The sequence below is a fragment of the Sciurus carolinensis genome, chromosome 9 (assembly GCF_902686445.1).
Source record: "Sciurus carolinensis chromosome 9, mSciCar1.2, whole genome shotgun sequence".
Classification (NCBI taxonomy): Eukaryota; Metazoa; Chordata; class Mammalia; order Rodentia; family Sciuridae; genus Sciurus; species Sciurus carolinensis.
Window position 1 is genome coordinate 73,054,814 of NC_062221.1, and position 15,030 is coordinate 73,069,843.

A 15,030-nucleotide genomic window follows, 5' to 3' on the forward strand; every position below is an offset into this window, starting at 1 on the left:
TAAAGCTTTGTGTGAACTGTTTTCTGTCTTCTGCATTTGTAGCTACTCAAAATTGATGCTGCCCTTGAGTGTGACCTTGGACTGGATCAGAGTCATTGAATTTTTTTAAAAGTAATTATTTGTTTCTTTAGTCTAAATACTTATATCTCTTTCCATCATGGATAGAGCATTTTTTTTTTTTTGATAATCTGATCGTCCTTCTAAAAAATCATGTTGTCTCCCTTCTATCATCCTCTAAGTTGTACAGTTTATTAAATCAAGTAGATAAGCATTTTTACAACTTAAGATTCTAATGTAAATTCTTAAAAGTAGAAACTGTGAACACACTTCAAACGTTTTAGACTTTTATGAAAAATTAACCTGTTTCTAAAATACATCTTTAAATTATTTTAAGTGAGGACTTAGAACAAGTGAAATATTTATTCATTTTGAGTTTGGTTTGATTTTATTCCAGTTCATGGAAGTTAGGAAATATATATTTGATTCTTTTTCATGGTTTTTTAAGTAAGTTCAGACTGTTGAAAATTAGTGATTCTTTTTGATTTTTAAATTTATTGGTTGGTTTAAAATAAAATGGAGTTGTAAGAGGATATAAAAATATTGAATCAATTAAAATTAGTTTAGAAGAAGTATGGATATTTCAAAGTAAATGTTTGGGTAGCTAGTCAATACTTTTATCAGAAACCTTGTGGTAAAATATTTGAACTGTTCAGTTTAGCTGAATGTAAAAGTTAACTTTAGGACTTGAATATCTGTTATTCTTATGGCATGATCCTTAACTACAGGTTTTAGAGTGAATGGACAGGTTGAAGGCTATAAGTTCACTTTATTGAAGGGGTTTCCTTGGGCAAATCAGCAAACCTTTTCAAACACCTTAGGTTCTTCCATTTGTTAAATGATTGTTATATGTGTTACAGGGTAGAAATTAAGTGATTTATTGTTCTTTTTCAAAGTATACAGCTGGAACACCTCAAACCTGCTGACTTTTTTTGGACAAAATTATAGACATTTTTAGTAAACTCTTTCAGGTGATTCGATGTCCACTGTGAGTACTGCTTGCAAAGTGTAAAGCAGCTTTTTTTTTTTTTTTTTTGGTACCAGGGATTGAATCCAGGGACACTTAACCACACAGCCACATTTTCATCCCACCCTCACTTTTTAAAATTTGAGACAGGGTCTCCCTAGGTTGTTTACAGTCTCATTAAATTGCTTCAAACCTACGATTCTCCTCCCTCAGCCTCCCAAGCCACTCCTGTGCCACTGTACCCAGCTGAAAAGAAGTTTTTAAGGAATATACTTATATATACATTGAAATAAAGGAGGATTATCAAATAGAATAATTCTTATAGTAAATAAATTCACATGTTGCAAATTTGTTTTGGCTACTACTCATGTCCATGTTTTCAGTAAGTCCTCCATTCTGTTTTACTACTTGTAAAGGCTTTTTGTGTATATATTATAGCCAGGGATTTGTTTCTGATCAGATGAAAGCTTAGAAAGGGTAAAAACAGTACATATGTTTGACATGAAGTAGTCAATTCCCAAATTCTAACAGTTCTGATTGATTCTTACATAAATTCAGTAATAAACCATTTGCTGAGCACTTGCACTGTACTAAACCTGGTGCTAGTAAGTAGTATGGAAATGGAAATGATTGAGATAATTTTCTTCAGAGTTCTAGTCAAGTGTGGCGGGGGCTCTGGTTCCTTTTTTTTTGGGGGGGGGCATACCAAGGAGTGAACTCAGGTGCACTGGACCACTGAGCCACATCCCCAGGCCTTTTTGTATTTTATTTAGAGACGGGGTCTCACTGATTTGCTTAGCACCTCACTGTTGCTGAGACTGGCTTTGAACTCAAGATCCTCCTGCCTCAACCTCTGGAACCACTGGAATTAAAGGCGTGTCAGATTCTTAAATTATAGCACATTGTGATAAGTACTGCACTAGGGCACATACAGAGTGATAAATGTGTAGATGTAGTTGTTCCCACGTCTAATAATTCAAAATTCAGAAAAAATATAATTTATTGACCACTTAAAAATATATATGTATGCAATTAAAAAAACCTACTTACCATTTGTTAACTTATCACAAGAATCTACAAAGAATCAACCATCTCCACTATATAGGTATTAAGTGGTGAAATGTGTGAATTCAAACCTTGGTATGACTTCCAATCCCATGTTCTTTCCATTACACCATTATGCCATTCTCTAAAGATAAAAACTTGACAAATGATTCTTCTTCCTCCTCCTGCTCTTCCTCCCCCCTTCCTCTTCTTCCTCCTCCTCCTCATCTTTTAGAGGGAGAATTTTCTAGTTCTTCAGAATGGTGCTTGTTAATTTCATTAGCATGATAATCTCCTGTTTTTGAAAGAGACCCTGGACTTGTTTCTTCATCTTTAGCCTCTGTCACTCTGTGGTTTCCTTTCCATTTCTAGAAACGAATGGAAACAGGGAAACAAGATGCCTTTTTGTGGCATCTGTCCATTTTGTTTTTCCTGCCCCTCCTTTTCTTTACTATTCTTAATCCCCAAAGGAAATTTAGTAAATAGTTTTGTTTTTTTCCCATTCTTTAGATAGAATCATAAGGGGATGAATAGTGTCTAAGGGAGAAGGCCCTGCCAGAAAGATTTTTTTTTTTTTAAATCATATAAGGATACATAGAATTGCCCTGAAATTTTTATTATGTTGCTGATCGTTAGGATTGATTGGACTGATTCAGCTGCTTGGTTGGTATTTCCTTTATCATTTCATTTGCTCCAAGGTACTTGAGCCAATTGCGCTCTCTAGCTGGGAATTCTACAAGATAGAATAGATACCCTGTTTTATAATGAAAATAATTTCATTTTAGAATTCGTCTAATTCTGATTCTGTGAATCTTAGTTCTTTTCTATGTTTCTAGCAGTTTTGTTTATTTTGGGAGAACATTATTTTATTTTATTTTATTTTATTTTATTTTTTGGATGTTGATAGACCTTTATTTTATTGATTTATTTATATGTGGTGCTGAGAATGGAACCCAGTGTGTCACACATACTAGGCAAGTACTCCACCACTGAGCCACAACCCCAGCCCTGAACGTTTTATTTTAATAGAATTCTTTAGCTGTTTGCTTAGGATAAAGAGTTGTTTGGACTTTGATTTTAAAAATCTGAAAAAACTAACAGTGGCCAGTGTTTTTTCTTTTGACAAATTCAATCATTTTTTTATTTGTGTTTTTATTAGTGCATTATGGTTTTACATAATTGTGTCAAAATATTGACATATTCATGAATGCATACAACATAATTTACTTCCACATAATGAAAGAAAACATTCAACCCTTGACTTTGTAAGTCTGGCTTTTTTCACTTAGCATAATGTTCTCCATTTCTCTCCATTCATCAGCAAATAATATAATATCATTCTTTATAACTGAGTACAACTCCATTGTATTATTAAAACACATTTTCTTTTTCCATTCATCTATTGAGGGAAACTTAGATTGGTTCTCTAACTTGGCTGTTATAAATTGTGCTGCTATAAACATTGGTATGCTTATATCACTAGAGTAGGCTGATTTTAGTTCTTTAGGAGTAGGATAGCTGGGTCATATGGTGGGTCCTTTCCTAGTCTTTTGAGGAATCTCCAGTTTTCCATTGTGGCGTACTAATTTGCAGTTCCACCAACAATGCATGAGTATACCTTTTTCTCTATATCTTTGCTAGCATTTTTTATTTGTAGTCTAGGTGATTGCCATTACAACTGGTGTGAAATAAAATCTCAGTGTAGTTTTAACTTGCGTTTCCCTGATTGATAGGGATGTTGAACATTTTTTTTATATACTTGTTGGCCATTTCCATTTTTTCTTTTGAGAAATGTCTTTTTAGTTCTTTTGCCCATTTATTGATTGGGTTACTTGTTTTTTTGGTGTTAATTTTTGGAGTTTTTAATGTAATCTGGGTATTGATCCACCGCTGGGAGAGTATCTGACAAAATTTTTCTCCCATTCAGCAGACTTGCTTTCCATTCTCTCATTTTCTTTTGCTGTACAGAAGTGTTTTTTTTTTTTTTTTTTTTTTTTTTTAATTTGAAGCTCATCCACTTATTGATTCTTTGTTTTATTTCTTGAGTTTTAGGAGTGTTATTAAGGAAGTCAGTGCCTGCACCAATATGATAGAACTTTGACCCTATGTTTTCTTTTAGCATTTGTAGTGTTTCTAGTCTAATTCCTAAGGTTTTTTAAAAATCCATTTTTGAGTTGATTTTTGTGCAGGATGAGAGAGAGGAACCTAATTTCATTCTTCTACATATGGATATCCAGTTTCCCCTACATCATTTGTTAAAGAGGCTGTCTTTTCTCTAACATTTATTTTTGGTACCTTTGTCAAAGATCAGATGACTATATCTGTGTGGATTTGTCTCTGTAACTTACTCTGTTCCTTTGGTCTTCATATCTGTTTTTATGCTAGTACTGGGTTGTTTTTGTTATCATACCTCTGTAGGATAATTTGAGATCAGGTATCGTGTTGTTGCCATCATCACTTTTATTGCTCAGTTTTGTTTTGGCTATTTTGGATCTTATATTTTCCATGTGAATTTTAGGACTGGGCTTTCTAGTTCTATGAGAAGAAATATCATTAGTATTTTGATGGGGATTGCATTAAATTTGTAAATTGCATTTGATAATACTAATTCTGCCTACCCAAGAGCGTGGAAGGTCTTTTCATCTTCTGAGGTCTTCTTCAGTTTCTTCAGTGTTCTACAGTTTTCACTGTAGGTCCTTCATCTTCTTGGTTAGATTTTTCCCTGTATTTGTGTGTGTGTGTGTGTGTGTGTGTGTGTATGTGTGTGTGTGCTGACAGCTTCAATGTTGCCTGAATAACTATCATTTCTCATCATGATAGAAATGAGAGGCAGTGCTATATTGCCTTATTCACTTTTTATTAGGTAAAAAATATGAAAATGCTTTGTATCTTCTGTGTGATGTGCTTTGTATCACAGGTGGTACGCTGGTTTCTCTGCACTTTTTTTGTAGTCATTTAACTTTGTTTTTTGCACACCTTTATTCTTGAGGTAAAGGAAGATTTTTTAGAGGTTGTCATTGCAGACTCAGCTCCCCATAGCAAGGTCAGTAGAGTATTGTTGGGCCATGTCATGGCTTTGCTTAATTTGTTTCACTAGTATGGCTTATTAATATTCCCTAAAATCTCTTGGTTGGAGTGTTGCTTTTTTCTTAGCTCTGAATCTTAAAAGCTAGCCTCTGTAAGAAAAGAAACATCAGATTAAGAGTTTTGTTAAATGAGCAAGGTTATGTTCAACTTTGAGATTATCATTTATATACAATTAGAATGCTCAACCCTCCTAAATATTTAAATATCCTTGAAGTAGCCTTTTGATTTTTGGATGCTCACTCCACATGTTTAGTGTGGACCATGTCACAGTGTTAACATTTGTTCATCAAAAGGTGAATTGGTCTGAGAGTGACTTCAAAAGACTAAAAATAAGACCAGGAGATATTTCACAGGTACAACCCTGTGTTTGAGAGATTGGTAACAAGGCTTACGAATTATTTGGGATATGCCTAAACTTGCTAAGGCTTTTCTAAAAACTATGATAAATGTAACATCCTTTTAAAAGAAAGTGGTTGTTTTATTGCATGCCATCTTTCCATTGTTTCATGAGGGGCTTCAGTGTGGTTTATATCTTTAAGATTTTTCTGAAAGTGTTCAACAAAATACAACACCCCTTCATGCTCAAAACACTAGAAAAAATAGGGATAGTAGGAACATACCTCAACATTGTAAAGGCTATTTATGCTAAGCCCATGGCCAACATCATTCTTAATGGAGAAAAACTTAAAAACCATTCCCTTTAAAAATGGGAACAAGACAGGGATGTCCTCTTTCACCACTTCTATTCAACATTGTCCTCGAAACTCTAGCCAGAGCAATTAGACAGACTAAAGAAATTAAAGGGATACGAATAGGAAAAGAGGAACTCAAACTATCCCTATTTGCTGATGACATGATTCTATATTTAGAGGATCCAAAAAACTCCTCAGAAAACTTCTAGACCTCATCAATGAATTCAGCAAAATAGCAGGCTATAAAATCAACACGCATAAATCTAAAGCATTTTTATACACAAGTGATGAAACAGCTGAAAGGGAGATGAGGAAAACAACTCCATTTGCAATAGCCTCAAAAAAAATAAATACTTGGGAATCAATCTCTCAAAGAGGTAAAAGATCTCTACAATGAAAACTACAAAACATTGAAGAAAGAAATTGAGGAAGACCTTAGAAGATGGAAAAATCTCCCACGTTCTTGGATAGGAAGAATTAATATTGTCAAAATGGCCATACTACCAAAAGTGCTATACAGATTCATTGCAATTCCAATGAAAATCCCAATGATGTACCTTACAGAAATAGAGCAAGCAATCATGAAATTCATCTGGAAGAATAAAAAACCCAGAATAGCTAAAGCAATCCTTAGCAGGAAGAATGAAACAGGGGGTATCGCAATACCAGATCTTCAACTCTACTACAAAGCAATAGTAACAAAAACAGCGTGGTATTGGCACCAAAATAGACAGGTAGATCAATGGTACAGAATAGAGGACACGGACACAAACACAAATAAATACAGTTTTCTCATACTAGACAAAGAGGCCAAAAATATGCAATGGAGAAAGATAGCCTCTTCAAACAAATGGTGCTGGGAAAACTGGAAATCCATATGCAACAGAATGAAACTAAACCCTGTCTCTCACCCTGTAGAACACTCAACTCAAAATGGATCAAGGATCTCAGAATCAAACCAGAGACCTTCATCTTATAGAAGAAAAAGTAGGTCCAAATCTTCAACACGTCGGCTTCTAGGATCAGACTTCCTAAACAGGACTCCCATAGCACAAGAAATAAAAGCAAGAATCAATAACTGGGATAGATTCAAACTAAAAGCTTTCTCTCAGCAAAGGAACTATCAGCCGTGCGAAAAGAGAACCTACAGAGTGGGAGAAAATCTTTGCCACTCATACTTCAGATAAAGCACTAATTTCCAGAATATATAAAGAACTCAAAAAATTCTACACGAAGAATACAAATAACCCAATCAACAAATGGGCTAAGGAAATGAACAGACACTTCATAGAAGAAGATCTACAAGCAATCAACAGATATATGACAAAATGTTCAACATCTCTAGTAATAAGAGAAATGCAAATCAAAACTACACTAAGATTCCCATCTCACCCCAATTAGAATGGCGATTATCAAGACTCAAGCAACAATAGGTGTTGGAGAGGATGTGGGGAAAAAGGTACACTCATACATGCTGGTGGGATTGCAAATTAGTGCAGCCACTCTGGAAAGCAATGTGGAGATTTCTCAGAAAGCCTCGGATAGAACCACTGTTTGACCAGCTATCCCCACTCCTTGGCCTATACCCAAAGGACTTAAAATCAGCATACTACAGAGATACAGCCACATCAATGTTCATTGCTGCTCAATTCACAATAGCCAGATTGTGGAACCAACCTAGGTGTCCTTCAATTGATGAATGGATAAAGAAAACTGTGGTATGTATATATATATATATATATTATATGTATATACACACAATGGAATATTACTCAGCTATAAAGAATAGTAAATTATGGCATTTGCAGGCAAATGAGTGCAATTGGCTTATCTCAAAAACCAAAGGACGAATGATCTCACTGATAAGCGGATGATGACACATAATGGAGGTGGGAGTGGGGCAAGAATGGAGGAAGGAGGGACTGTATAGAGGGAAAAGAGGTGGGAAGGGTGGGGGGAAGGGAAAAATAACAGAAGAATCAAACACCATTACCCTAATGATTACACAAATAGTATGCCTTTACTTCATGTACAAACAGAAACAACACATATCCCATTTGTTTACAATAAAATAAATTTAAAAATTAAAAAAATTAAAAAAAGATTTTTCTGTTTGAAGAAAAGCAGATGATATAATTCTGTGTTCTAATTGAAACAGGAAATTTATATCATAACAGGGATTCTGATTGTGATTTAGTATCCCTGGAGTCCTCTGACCAGAGGGCCTGGAGCCAACCCACTCACTGCTCTGCCTTGAACCTGAGAGACAATGGCATTTTTTGAAGACCAATTTTTAAAACTCCACCCGTACCATTAGAGCAACTTCATTACTATCATTCTCATTCTCCTATATAAATGCTGTGCATATGTGAGATGTCGGTCAGATTATTTTTCTGTAAAATTTTCCAGATAATTCTGTGCAAGCAAGTGGATCTTGTTATTCTAAATTCTTTTAGCCCTTATTGTCCACAAGCTAAGTAATTCCAGTTTTCATGACTGTGTCTTCATATTTATTATGCTTGTCTCCTGGACCCACACAGTTATTATTATTTTTTAATAGTAGTTAATTATAGTAAATACTTACAAATCATATATGGATTGTTGTTTTACATAAGTAGTTTTACTAAAAACTTAACCATTAATAAGACATTTCATATTAGTAAGGTGTATCCTATACGAGTTCTCTAAAGTTTCTTCTAGTTTTTTGAAAGAAAACTCAGTAAATATTGTAATTCCTACTAACATAATAAGTACTAACTATGTAGATGTACAAGATAGTGAAAGGACTGGTTCTTGTCAACATCAGAGCTCAGTTTAAAAATAAGAAATCTACTCGGTGTAGTGGCACACACCTGTAATTCCAGCAGTTTGGGTGGTTGAGGCGGGAGGATGGAGAGTTCAAAACCAGCCTCAGCAACTTAGTGAGGCACTTACCAACTCAAGGAGACCCTGTCTCTAAATAAAATACTTAAAAAGGGCTGGGGATGTGGCTCAGTGGTTAAAGGACCCTGGGTTAAATCCCTAGTACTCTCCCCCACCCCAATAAAAATAAAAATAAAAATAAAATAAAATCAAGAAACCTGAAGAATCGCTTTTAGTTAAAACATTTTACTTTTCCACTCTACTTTTAATATCTTAGCAGAATTATTTCATTTGTACTTTTCGCTGTTCACAAATCATGATGGGATAGACATTCCCAGACTTAGTAAAAGTTGGAATGAAGAGATTCAAAATTCCAGGGTTTTGATGATTATCTTTTATGGCTCGTTCTCAAACCATGAAATGTAAAGGTGTGTTTATAAGTACAATGGGAGGACCCAAGTGGGGATAGTCATTGTTATTTATATTGTGTCAGTTCTCTTACTGGAGCAAATACAAAGTGGTGGTTCCTGTCTTCTTTACTGAAATATCATTATACAGAAGAAAAGCATAATTTTTTGTTGTATTGTGGACAGTTTTTGTTTTCCATTAAAATTGTGGAGTACAGCGACTAGTCTTAAAATCTTTTACCTTAATTAAGTTAATGATTTGTTTGTTAGACTTGTGAGATCTTGCAAGCAACTCATTCTTTAAAAGTTTTCAACATCTTATTTGGTGATCTGCATTTAACTTGGATTAAATAGGGAAGTGTTAGATTGTTTGAATTCATTGCTGCTTTTTTAACTTCTTTGGGACAATTGGAATTTAAGAATGTGCTTAAACCGGGCTCCTTGGAGAATGCATGCCTGTAATCCCACTGGCTTGATAGGCAGGAGGATCATGAGTTCAAAGCCAGCTTCAAGCCTCAGCAAAGTGAGGCACTTAGCAGCTCAGTGAGACCCTGTCTCTAAGTAAGGTACAAAATAGGACTGGGGATTTGGCTCAGTGGTTCAATCCTGGGTACCTACCTCCCCACCCTCACAAATAATGTGCTTAATACTTCGAATTTTAACATTTTTGGATCTAACCTTTCTGGATCTCTTCATTTAGTGTTTAGGATCAAAAGACCAAATTTGTCTTCAGAAATGCTAAAAGTACAGGAAGAGAAAGGTTTATTTTTTTAAATGAGAAAGAAAATGCCTTTTGGTAGGATTTATAGTTAACCTGAAAAGTTGTAGTTAAGATTAATAAATTTAGGTTTTGGGGCGATAGAAAATAATAATAATTTAGAACTCAATTAGATTAAACCAGGTTTTTAGCAAATGTTTCTAGAATTTATTGTACTAGGAGTTCAGACTTGAAGGGAGAATTTGAAAACTTTGAGAACTGGTATGTATTGGCTTGTACAGTGATTTGTATGCATTCAAAGCACATGTAATAGTGTTGTAAATAAAATGGTGTTGATGAACTTTGAGTTACTTCCACAAGTGGTTATTGAATTTGTGCTAATTAAATCATACCTTTTGGGATGTTTTACCTAGGAACTAAAGACATAAATGTTAAGACAGCTGACCATGTTATAAAAATAAAATAAAAACTACCTGCAAATCACTTAGTTATCTTATGTAGAAATCACTTTTAATTTCACTCATTGCTTTTGTATTTGAAATGAAGCACCTTTAAGCAAGCACCTTTAAGATCATTCTAGTCCCTAGAACTGGTGTGTATTCTGAAGTCACTAAAAGAACAACTTAAAGCTCTTCAAATGCTAGGTACCTTAGTACAGTTCAGAATAGTTGACCAATTCAGAGTATAAGATGATGTGCGCTATCCCCAGTCAAATAGGAAGTGGCTCTCAAGCTTGAATTGAAAAGAGCCTTTTCAATTATTTATAGAAAATCCTGTGAAAGGGAAATTGCTTAGTTTATTCTGCTAGGTATGAAGGAAGCAAACAAGGTAAGGAGAAGACTGAATAAGCAGAGCTGGAGCCGGTGACCTGCTATAAATGGTGCTTATTTTAGAACCTGTTTTTGTTTTTAGGCTTTATATCCATTAGCACCCAATTAGCATTCTTTTCCCTCTCTGACCATATTTTGACATGTATTATACTAATTTTTTAAAAACACAAATAAGATACAGAGAAGTAAAAATTCAAAGCCTTACCTCCCTAAAGGAAGAGTGGTCTGAATAGAGTTTAGATATTTTTAGTTGCACATATTTTCAAGTTAAACAAGGAGGCCTTGAAGAGAGAACTTAGACCTTTAGAGTTACACATAAGACCAAGACTCCTGTGGGCCCACCATTTGCTCTTTGACTCTGGGCAAATTTAACATAAAGTATATCTACTTCATGGATTTTATTTTCAGTAAATGATGTCATGTGTATAAACTTAGCATGGTGTCTGATCTATAGAATGACTGAATAAATGATGATTAAAAATATTACTTATAATTGAAACATAATTTGAAATAATTCTACACAATAAGCTAAGGTGAGCATTTAAAAATAACTTGTAGTAAAGAATATAGTTTACTTTGTACTTGGGCAGTTTTCTCATATAATTCTTTACAGTTCTCATTTTGTTTTAAAATCCCTTCCTTCCTTTAGGAGACAAGGATGGCAGCAAGGTGACCACAGTGGTGGCCACTCCCGGGCAGGGTCCAGACAGGCCACAAGAAGTCAGCTATACAGACACTAAAGTGATTGGAAATGGGTCATTTGGTGTGGTATATCAAGCCAAACTTTGTGCATTCAGGAGAACTGGTTTGCCATCAAGAAAGTATTGCAGGACAAGAGATTTAAGGTAATACCTCTGGTATTTCATGTACTTTGTTGCTTTCTTAATACATGTAAATGATTGCTTTTTTAGTTGTTTCCTTTTGCTTCAAATTTCATTTGTTCTGTTAATTTTTGTCTCACTCAACTGCTATAGCAACTTTACTTATAGTTATAAATTTATGAAGATCAATACTTTTGTAACCACTACCTTGAGTAATATTATTTATAGAAAATCCTGTGAAAGGGAAATTGCTTAATTTCTTCTTCAAAAAAGTGACCTTTCCCTGCATTGTGCTTCATTGGTTTAATGTACTAAAGAAACACTGACTGTAACTTATGTGCATTTGATACAGCTGATTATGCAGTCCTTTCTTGAAAAATATCCTTTAATCTGTGGAGAAACACCATTATGGTGATATCGCCCTAACTCTTGTCTGTCTTTGCCGTCTTCCCTTGTTTCTTTTCCATTCTGATCCTATCAACCAATAACACCCAAAGTTCAGTTCTTGTACTTTTTTTTTCATTTCTTGTACCAAATCCTGTGCCATGGAAGCTTATATGTGATCTCCATCTTGTGGTATAGTACAAAGGATCAGGAGACCTGAGCTCCAATAAGATTCTGCCCATTAATAAGCTATGCAGCCTTGTTCCCTTCTTGTTCTTCCCACTCTGCAATATTTTACTGAGAGCTTCCCATGTATTCAGCACTGTGCTAATCATTAAGGGACATAAAAATAAATAAGAAGTGACCACTGTTCTGAAATAGCACAGTCTAGTTCTGTCTACTGTGGAATGTCTAGAACATTCTCATGAGTTTTGTTTTGCTTTTTGATAATTCTAAAGTTTCTATTTCCAGCTCTCACTTTCCCAAGCACTATTGTCTTGTTGCTAACTGCCTATTAGATATTGGAATGTTTTACTATTATTTCAAAATGACAAGGCTTCTTATCTAACCCTGACTGACAGCTTTTATAACCCAGTAGAAAGCTTTCATTTTGGTTTCCACATCTTTGGATTTGCTCTTTCCATCTAATGGTTTTATCACTCACCCTGTCATTTACTTCCCTGCTAATATTCAGTCATTGTCAAACTTGGTTAATTTGCGTTATTCCCTCCCCACCCCCCCCCCCCACCATTTTCTTGTTGATATATTTCTTCTCCTCCTCCCCCTCCCCTTCCCTCCTCCATCCCCCTCCCCTCCATCAGTACAATTCTAATCAGATTTTGTCATTATTTGTCTTAATGACTAGTAAGATTCTGTTCTGGTTTCTTCCCTTCTAGTCTTTCTACATACCAAAACCAGAATAATCTTGATATTCTGCTTGGTCATTTTATGCCTCCTGCATATAAGTCTTCTATGGTTCTTAACAGTCTAAATAATTAAACTTACCTATTTCATTTGTACACTCAGGAATATAAAATACAGTCTTTTTTTTTTTTTAGATACTCATATTTCCAGACTTTAACATCATTATCCTGAAATATGTGGTCTTTGTGACCTCTTAGCTTTCATTCAACTTCTGTATTAGTTTGTTTTCTACTGCTAAGCAAAATCCCTGGGACTGAGGAACTAACACAGAAGAGGTTTATTTAGTTCACCATTTGGAGGTTGAAAAAATCTGAACAGTGTGGTACTGGCTTTGGTGAGGGTTCCCTTGGCAGCATCACCTGGTGCTAGATGACATCATTTCCAGAGCATGTGTAAGAAAGAGAGAGGTCACATGGTGACATAGAAAGCCAGAAGGCAACTCAGGCGTTGGACCTTTTCTTATAAAAACCCTCTAATGAGAACTAACCAGGCCCCCACAAGAATTACGTGAATTCCTTTCAAAGAGTTGACCTCATTCCCACTAGACCTCAATCCCATACGTGTCCCAATACCATCATACTGACAACTAAGCTCCCAGCACATGAATTCAGGGGGATACAGTTAAACCATGTCCAAACTATAGCAGCCTGCTTTGTTTTTTTTTATTTTTTGTTTTCTCTTTCTCCCTCCTTCCTTCCTTCCTTCCTCCTTCCCTCCCTCCCTCCCTCCCTTCCTTCCTTCCTTCCTTCCTTCCTTCCTCCTTCCCTCCCTCCCTCCCTCCCTTCCTTCCTTCCTTCCTTCCTTCCTTCCTTCCCTCCCTTCCTCCGTCTTACCTACCTACCGGGGATTGAATTCAGGGCACTTAGCTACTGAGCCACATCCCTGGCCCTATTTTGTATTTATTAGAGACAGGATCTCACTGAGTTGCTTAGTGCCTCACTTTGCTGAGGCTGTCTTGAACTGGAGATCCTCATGTCTCAGCCTACCTAGCCGCTGGGATTACAGGCATGTGCCACTGTGCTGGCTCTCCCTCCCTTTCTTGATCTTTCCCTTTCCCTCTCTCCCCATGTCCTTCATTCCTCTTTCTTCCTCCTTCCTTTGTTTTCCTTTCATTCTCTGGGTGTAGCTTTGTTGCCCAGGTTGTCTTTGCAGATTCTCCTGCTTCAGCCTTCTGAGTAGCTAGAACCGCAAGTGGCCTCCACCACACTTCCCCAAACCATAGCAGCTTCATTACTGTCAGTCTTATCCTTTTATCTAATGGTGTGCATATATAAGGACCCAGGTCAGATTATTATTCTATAATATTTTCCAAATAATTCCGTCCAGCTGAGTGGATCTTGCTATTCTAAATTCTTTTAACCCTTATTGTCCACAAACTAAAACTTGGATGTTTTCATGGCAGTGTCCCCATATTTATTATGCCTGACTTCTGGATACCCAAACATTCAGATTATTTTTGGAATAGTAGTGATGATGGTAGTAAATACCTGCAAATCCTTATATATGTATTTGTTGTTTTACATAGTAATTTTACTTAAAACTTACCATGGGACTGGGGTCGTAGCTCAGTGGTAGAGGACTTGCCTTTAGGATTACATAGTTAGTAAGTAGATGGGATGAGCAAAGATTTAAATCCAGATAGTCTGATTCCAGAGCCTTACTACATTTTATCACTGAATTTAATTCCTTCTCCCTTTTCTCTCTCTCTCTCACACACAGCTTTCAACTATTCTGTATCACAGCATCAGATTCTCACACATCATTCCTGTTTGTTTCATAATATTACACCACACCTTCTCCCAACTCCCCCATTAAGAAAGATATTGGCTTTATCTTGTCCTCTAATAGTTACCTTGTCCTTTATTTGTGAATACACCTTAATTGGAGGCATCATTCTGTTGATAGCTATTGGAATTTTTTCTCATATCAAACAACATATATTTGTGCTTTGTTTGAATACATTTCTTGTCTTTAAATTATACATGCAAGGAATTTGATTTCAGTCCCCATTCACCCTGTCTTTCCTTATCCTTCTCTATTTTCCTTTCTATACTCTACTGATCTTCCTTGTGCTCCTTTAAATATTTTTGATGGGTACTTCCTGCATGTGCATGTACTTTTCTGAGTCTCTTATTCTTCCAAATGCATTTTAGGAACTTTTTTCTAATTCTTTGAAGCATGTCATTGGTATTTTGATGGGAATTGCTGTTGATTTTTACTTTCATTCCATATTACTT

General features: G+C 35.6%; 1 protein-coding gene across 1 annotated transcript in view; it reads left to right on the top strand.

Moving 5' to 3' along the window:
* Window positions 1-15,030, top strand: part of Gsk3b (glycogen synthase kinase 3 beta) — a 190,502-nt gene that overhangs the window by 65,241 nt on the left and 110,231 nt on the right. The window contains 2 exon segments of the mRNA XM_047563722.1: window positions 11,314-11,456; window positions 11,459-11,509. Of these exon segments, the coding sequence (XP_047419678.1) occupies window positions 11,314-11,456; window positions 11,459-11,509 (194 nt within the window).